This window comes from Henckelia pumila, chromosome 1 (genome assembly GCF_033568475.1).
Source record: "Henckelia pumila isolate YLH828 chromosome 1, ASM3356847v2, whole genome shotgun sequence".
Lineage (NCBI taxonomy): Eukaryota > Viridiplantae > Streptophyta > Magnoliopsida > Lamiales > Gesneriaceae > Henckelia > Henckelia pumila.
Genome location: NC_133120.1, coordinates 22,628,569 through 22,636,667, shown reverse-complemented (window position 1 = coordinate 22,636,667; position 8,099 = coordinate 22,628,569). Strand labels below are relative to the sequence as shown.

The following is an 8,099-nucleotide window of genomic DNA, read 5'->3' as shown; positions in this document are numbered from 1 at the left end:
AATCGATACGGGCGAAGCCCGACCCGGGCCCAAGACGGGCTCGGTATCTAGAACCTTCTAGTCTTCTCGGATACATGAAGATCTGCAACAGATAAAGACAAATATCTTAGGAATCCAAGATTTGATATGATTTGAGACTCATCAATTAGAGTCCTACTCTAATACATGTTCTACCTTGACAAGGTAACCTACCCCTCCAAGCCCCTATAAATACAGGTATGGTTCATGGTTTATTCATTCATCTCTTCTATTCACTTCTTGTTCACACACTCACTCACACATATTCTCTTGTTCTTACTTTTTGTCAAGCTCTTTCACTTTCGAGCACTGTCTTAGGCATCGGAGGGGTCACGCCGAAACACCTTCGGTGCCCCCTAACTTAGCTTTTGTCTGTGCAGTGCACGTGAAACCCGACCCGACCCGCTTTGTGAAGGATTTGGATATCCATTCTACCAGACCGAACCTGGAGGAAAAAATCGACATCATCAGATTTAAATGTACAAACCCGTTTGCAATTAAGAATTAAATAAGAATTTATATATAAAAAAATATTTTTGTCCTTGCTCTTGTCCAGCAGATTTTCTTTTTTTTTAAAACCAAATTTTTTTAAAATATTCAGCACAATATATATAGTTATCAAATATATTGATTTAATTATTCTTATAAATTTTTTACATTTAATTAACATATTAAATAATTATAGAAATTGAAAAAAAAAAGGGAACAATCATCCAACACCACTTTTTGATAAATATAAAATGTTGGGATATGTCTCATGATTTTAAGGGTGAACTTTTGCTTGGAATTAGGCTTTAAAACCAAAAAAAACTTATGAATAGTCCCACAATTTCCAAACCCTTATGGGCATCATAATATTTGGCTCCACCATTGGTACGTTGGGCTTCGATAAAGAAGAAATCTTTCCCCTAAATTAATTCCAAAAACAATCATTTCATTCACTAGGTCGGTGGTTTAATCTCCTTAAGTACTCATTAATATCGATTAAATTATATTCATGAGACATTCCTTCATTCCTAGACCATGAATACTTTTTCTAAGAGTAATCTTCCATAAGACGGTCTTATTGATTTATGTATGTGAGACTGGTCGACTCGATTCATACATATAGTGAAAAATTATATTTTTTAATGGCTGAGATCTGTCTCACAAAATTATATTGTGAGATTGTTTCATAGAAGTTTTTGTATTTTTCAACTAATTATTAATAATTAAAAATGTGTACAACTCTTGAAACTACCTATCACTATATTATATATATAGACACACTTTATATCGGTTCGGTATATATTTTGTAGCCGTAAATTTCAAAATGCTAACACACTTTTTTCCTCAAAAAAATTCTTTTAAAATTGATATTCTCCAACTCCCACATGAAATATATTTACACAAATTTCATGGCCAAACCTGGAAATGTGATAAGCCACAACTTTAGGTAAAAGAATAGGTCTTTACGAGATAATGTGGGAAAATTAGCGTTTTCGTCCTGTATGTTGGCTTTTTTTTGGTTTTGGTCCTGTATGTTGGCTTGTTTTGGAAAAGATCCTGTAACTCGGTTTTTGTTTTGGATTTAGTCCTATATGTTGGCTTATTTTGGTTTTGGTCCTGTAAGTTGGTTTGTTTTTTGGTTTTTGTCCTGTAAGTTATCATGTTTTGGAATTTAGAATTTGATCTCTAATTATTTTTATAAAAAAATATTTTTTATTCTTTCATGTTTTATTTGTTTATTGGTTTGAGATAATTACAACTAACTAATAAAAAATATATTTTTTACGCTTAAATTTTATTTAATCTAAATAATTTAATAAAATCTAAAATATGTTAATTTAATGTATTAAATGTAACATACTTTTGTTCATTTAAAAAGTAACAAACAAATATTCATTTGTATCGTTCTCACTGTAACTTCAATTTTTTTTATTTATTTGGCAATAAATGTCGCCCACTTAGCACCTATTAATGATCATATGGCATAAATAAGTTCCAACCTAAATTAACAAAATTAGCTAAAAAACTAAAAATATATTTAAAACATACTTTCGTTATTTTAAAAAGTAACACAATAATATTTTTTTATCGTTTCAACTATGGTTGACTGTTTTTGTTCCGCTTTTCTCGAAAGCAAAGCTTTTTAGGTATGTTTCACGTTTATCACGCTTAATCGTCGTTTAAGCGTGCTTTTTAGAACACTGCAAATAAATAAAATCTTGTTGCTCCCTCCAGGCGACGGAGGAAAAATACAAAAAAAAAAAAAAAAACCAAGTTATTGTACCTTTTAGAAAATAATTATTATGTTAAAAAATAATTAGAAGGTCAACATCTAAATTTTAAACTTAATTAATTAATTTATAAAATCATAAAAAAATATTTATTATAAAAACTTAAGCGGTGAAGTTGGAAAGTCAACATTTAAATTATAAATTTAATTTATTATTTTAAAATAAAAAACATAGACGCTTATTCTAACTTAACCGGACTTAATTTGGTCAAAATCGTATCTTTTCAATGACCAAAATAAAAAAAACAAGTCAACTATTAGAACCAAATTAAAAAAATCCAAATTAATGTGTTTTTTTTCAAAACATGACTTTGTATAGGACCAAAACCAAAAAAATAAGCCAACTTATAGGACCAAAACCAAAACAATCAACATATAGGACTAAATCCAAAGAAAAAACAGAGTTACAGGATCTTTTCCAAAACAAGCCAATATACAGGACCAAAACCAAAAGGAAGCCAAGATACAGGACTAAAACACTAATTTTCCCGAGATAATGTTATAGATTTATATTTGGAGAACGTCGACTTAACCCATATTTATCATTAAAAAAAGTAATAGTTTTGACATAAAAAATAATATATTTTCATAAATCCGATCAATCGAAGATTTGTATCACAAAATTTAACATGTGAGACTGTTTTGTAGAAGTTTCGTGTGAGTAAAAATGTTTTAAAATAAAACCTTTTCGTGCTACAGTTGTTATTGGGCCTGCAGAACATTATTATACAAATAAATTCTCTAGCCACCATTAAAAAAACCTACATCCAAGCTAAAAAAAGATGATGGCAAAACATGAAAATCCTAATATAATTTAGTGACAATTTAGTGACAATTGTGCTTTAAGCAAACACAACACTCTGGCAAATGTTACTTTGCATTAGAGATGTCCTTTTGCAAAGTTATCAAAGTTATTAATTATATGGTATCGAATTATTTCATATATAATTATACATTGCTACTCATGTGTTTGATTGATTTTATCAAGTGTAAATGCTTGATTCTTCTTCTATTGTAGGAATTGAAGGACCTAACATGCTAAAAGAGATGGGGAATCAAAATACATCAGGGATAGTAGGTATGGTTCCGAATTTATGGTTTGAGACATTTTTCACGTTAAGATCGTATATAAATCGCGTGAGCTTCAAATCACTCAATGATATACATATGGTAGGGTGCAATTCTTATCATATAATGTTTCTTATACACGACTCACATTTGGAATTACATTTAGTTGATGCAAAGGCTACAGAATCAGATTCTAGTGATGTTGAAGTTAAAAAAACCCTTCCCATGGAAAATGTGTCTCACTATGAAAAAGGTTAGTAAATCGAACATTTTTTTGGTTGAATTAGTAATTTCTTTGCTACTTTCTAAACAAACGATGATAGGCTTGTTGGTCGGGGATCATTTTGATGTTTCACTAAGTTGGGAATTACAATTTGAGATCTTGAACTCAAAACATCGTCCTTTTTATTGAGACGCTGATGACAGTGAGCCAAAGCCCCCGCCTCATGTTTCATTAGTTTTTGGTTTAACGTTCTTTTTTTTTTTAATTTATTTTTTGATAATTGGTTTAATGTTTGTTTGCTATTAACAAATTTATTTACAAGATTCAGAAGCAATAGATGGCTGCAAAAGTGAGGATAGTGAAACTAAGACAAATGGTTTACCAAATTCCACTAGTGAAAGTGAGGAAGTCATTGAAGACCAAAATCAATCATCAGCAGGTTAGTTCCATTTTTGCCGTCGGTCACGAAAGGAGTCGAACTCGAAAATTTGATGACGAGACGATTTTTAATCATTTTATTCGTTCTAGTGCAAGATCGTGTCTTAAGAGTCGATTCTAGCATCGATGATCGTGTTGTTGCGAACAGAGAAGATGGCTCGGCCGAGACCGAAACGCCCTCGGTTGAAGGGGAGTCAATAGAGATGAGTGCTCATCAAGGAAATTGTGATCCATCATGTAATATGGAGAACACTGAAAATTGCATCAGAAATGAAAAGGGAGTGGAGGATCATCCTAAAGTTGGGATGGGCAGTTCCCTTAATGCTCCGCCTGATCTTCGACCAGTTTCAAAAGATACATCGGCGTTGGAATGCGAAATAAATGATGAGTATTTGTCTCTTGGGGAGACGCTAACAGGGAACAAATCGAGTAGTGGGACGAACACATTCCATGTCGATCAAACTCGGGTTGGGGAAGAAGTACAAGGTACTAATGACGTTGATGAGATGGTGAAGGAAATTGGATTGGTTGAAGCGAAAGATTCGGTTAGGCGGGACGGGAAGCGAGAGGAGGAGAAGTCGACGGTAGAAGAAATCGGTACCAAGTCATCTGCTTTATGTGAGGATGGTGAAGATGAAACTAGTACAGAAGAATGTAGCTCAGAAGTTGGATCTCCATTGGAAATCAAGAAAGTGAACAAGCCCGAGCTCGGACATCTGTTCCCATGCGACATTCTAACGGAACAACTACTCAACAAGGGTCAAGTCCTTCAAACGAATGGAGTTGAAAGTTCTCAAGAGAAATTTAGTGCAAAATCTGAATCTTCATTGGAAATTGAGAAATTGAATCAGCTTGAGCCTGAGTTAGAACTCGTGTTTCTGGAGCAATATACCAACGACGAAACGTCTAGACTACTAGTTTCTGAACCAAATGGGGGAGAAATTACTGTGAAATCTGAATCTTCATTGGAGATCAAGAAAGTGGATAAGCCTGAGCCTGAGCCTGAACCTGGCTATGCGTTTCCCAAGCAATATTCTGTCGACAAAACGTTGTCTATACAAGTTCTAGAGCCGAATCCAGGAGAAAATGTTGTGGAAAGATGTAAATTAACATCCGAGTCTTCTTCAGAAATCAAGAAAGTAAGTGAGCCTGAGCTTGAGCCTGAGCCCGAGATTGAACCTAGACATGTGTTCTCCGAGCAGCATCCTGGCGTCGAAAAGTCGACACTGCAACTGGTTGGACCGAATGGGGCAGCTAGGATATTGGAAAAAAGTAAATCACTATCTGAATCTTCATTTCAGATAAAAAAGCTGAACGAATCCGAGTTCGCGTCCAAGTCCGAATGTAAGCCTAAAGCAGAGCCTGATTCTAAACAAATGCTTGCCGAGCAGTATTCTAACAAGGAAACATCTACGCCACAAACCATAGAAAAATTGAGCACAGAATCAAATCCAAACCATCCCATCAATCAACTTGAGCTAAGAAAGTCGCCAAGCTTTGATTTCGGGCTTCCATTCGATTCCAGGTCCGAGGAATCAGACCAAACTCCACTCCTATATCAAGATAGGACGGCACCTAGGCGTTTTTCGAGCTACATAACTCCTTTGCATCACGAAGCAGTGGAAGTGGAAGAAAAGACTATAAGAATGGAAAGAAGCACCTCTGATGTCTCAAGGTCTCCATTTCTCAACTTATCAAAGGAAGAAAAACCAGAAAATTTTGCTGTTGATAAAGATGAAGATAATGGCTTAAAGAGTTCACTGTCAACAGAGGAATGTGATGGGATATCGACGCAACGGAACGGTAAACGGAAACCGAGATCTTCCCTCTTCACAACCTGCATTTGTTGCACTAGTCCATCAGCATTTAGCTGATTGCTGAAGTCAAGTTTCTTCATTTTCCTGTTTCTTTGATCCCATTGTTATATGGTGGTTCTTTCCCTTGTTTTTTTTAAAAAATGTTTCGCAAGGACTTTTTTTTTAAATACTTTTTGAGAGGAAACCTTTAACAGAAATTCAATTCTGTGACTGTCTTTGGATCCCAAATGTGATTTATATTCCTTTTTTTCTTTGTGTGCCGTTTTTTTTTTTAGAATGCTTGGGGAAGTTGAGATTCTGGTGGATTTGATTGTAAAACATGGCTATATATATATTTTTACATATAAAATCTTATATATTGAGATATTGCCAAGTTTTTCTTGCACTGATTTTTGCATCTTTTCTCCCTCTAAAGTTTTACTTTGATGCGTCAATTAGGATCTCGACTCCAGGGATCTATATGTCGCAAAAAAACATATTTTGATTGGACGGCCAGGAAATTCCATCAGAATGCACAAAATTTCATTGTTATTATTATTCAAAACACTATTAAAATAAATGTTAGTAGTAAAAAAAAAATTATTGAACGATCTTATCTGAGCATCTCATGGATTGATAGTTTTTTTTTAAAAAAAAGAAATGAATGATTAATAAATTAAATAATCCGTAGTTAAGAATGTTATGGATTATGCCGAAGTGATCATGACGATAATAATTACGAAATAAAATAATCAATAAGAACACCAAGGATTTACGTGGTTCACCTAATATAGGCTACGTCCATGGAGCTACTGCAATATTTATAACCGGAGAAATATTACAAGTGTATACAAAACACTATATCTCACTAAACCCAAACCCCGAGTATTACCGAGAAATACTTCTCTAACTCACACAAGAGAAACACTCAAAAAAACCCAAGAAACTCATTTCTTTCTTTCTTTTTATTTTTTCTCTCGTTTTGGAATGGGATGATTGAATTGGGGGTAAAGGAGCTCAATTTATAGAGCTCCTTTCCGCGAGAAATTAATTCCTTTCCCCAACCAATAACCCACACATGTCTACCACCTAACAGTTCTTCCACTTGAAGACTTTATTTCAATCATAGCTTCACACAGTCAATGCAGCAACTCATGTCTCCTCTTTCATACTTGCAGTTCGACTGAAGTTGAACGCAACTTCAGTTTGTCAGTGGTCACCGCCTTTGTGAACATATCAGCTGGATTTTTACTTCCAGAAATCTTATCAAGCATCAAAATTCCATCTTCCAGTACCAATCTGATGAAATGGTACCGAACCTGTATATGCTTCGTCCTAACAGGATAAACAGGATTCTTAATCAAATGAATAGCACTCTGACTGTCATAGTGTAATGTGCTATCCTCAAGCTTCTGACCTAACTCCTCAAGGAATGATCTCAACCATATCATCTCCTTGCTAGCTTCTGTCACTGCAACATACTTAGCTTCAGTAGTCGAAAGTGCAACAATATTTTACAACTTGGGCACCCAGCTTACTGCCGTACCACCCAATGTGAACACATATCCAGTAGTACTCTTCTTGCCATCTAGGTCACCACCCATGTCAGCATCTACAAAACCTTGTAAGCCTGAATTTGTCTTTCTGAAGCACAGAGATGAACTAACAGTACCTTTCAAATATATGAGAATCCACTTCACTACTTCCCAGTGTTGTTTCCCTGGATTGCTCATAAACCTGCTTACAACTCCCACTGCATGTGCTATGTCTGGTCTGGTGCACACCATTGCATACATTAGACTTCCGACAGCAGAGGCATAAGGAACCTTATTCATATAATCATGCTCCTGCTCCGTCGATGGTGATTGAGCTTTGGTTAGTTTGAAATGACAAGCCAAAGGAGTACTAACCGGTTTAGCTTCATCCATGTTGAATCTCCTAAGCACCTTTTTCACGTACTCTGCCTGAGATAACTTCAAGACTCCGTTCACCCGATCTCTTAAGATCCTCATTCCAAGGATTTGTTTTGCAGCTCCCAAATCCTTCATTGCAAATTCTTTTGATAACTCTCTCTTGAGTTTATCAATCTCCTGTAGACAAGATCCTGCTATCAACAATGTATTCCACATATAACAGTAGAATGATATAAGAACCATCAATCTTTTTCACATAATAATAGTGATCCGCCTGGCACCTCAGGAAACCGTTGTTATTCATGAATCCATCAAACTTCTTGTACCACTGTCTTGGAGCTTGTTTGAGACCATACAAGCTCTTC

General features: G+C 34.9%; 1 protein-coding gene across 2 annotated transcripts; it reads left to right on the top strand.

Annotated features, from left to right (window-relative positions):
- Positions 1 to 3,264: 3,264 nt before the first annotated feature.
- On the top strand, positions 3,265 to 6,118 carry LOC140875922 (uncharacterized). Of its 2 annotated transcripts, none has more exons than XM_073279754.1 (4): positions 3,265 to 3,374; positions 3,531 to 3,617; positions 3,916 to 4,026; positions 4,116 to 6,118. In XM_073279754.1, exons 1-4 carry the CDS (start codon positions 3,290 to 3,292, stop codon positions 5,897 to 5,899), a joined length of 2,067 nt encoding a protein of 688 aa, XP_073135855.1. In that variant the 5' UTR covers positions 3,265 to 3,289; the 3' UTR covers positions 5,900 to 6,118. The 2 variants fall into 2 exon arrangements, with proteins under 2 accessions (XP_073135855.1, XP_073135854.1); XM_073279753.1 differs by having other exon boundaries at positions 3,910 to 4,026.
- Positions 6,119 to 8,099: the final 1,981 nt, after the last annotated feature.

Bases quoted from the DNA above. Each gene is read 5' to 3' on its own strand.
- LOC140875922 (XM_073279753.1), top strand. From the start codon at position 3,290: ATGCTTGATTCTTCTTCTATTGTAGGAATTGAAGGACCTAACATGCTA. The intron at 3,375-3,530 runs GTATGGTTCCGA...AATTACATTTAG, and splicing joins AAATACATCAGGGATAGTAG to TTGATGCAAAGGCTACAGAA. The intron at 3,618-3,909 runs GTTAGTAAATCG...TTTATTTACAAG, and splicing joins TGTGTCTCACTATGAAAAAG to ATTCAGAAGCAATAGATGGC.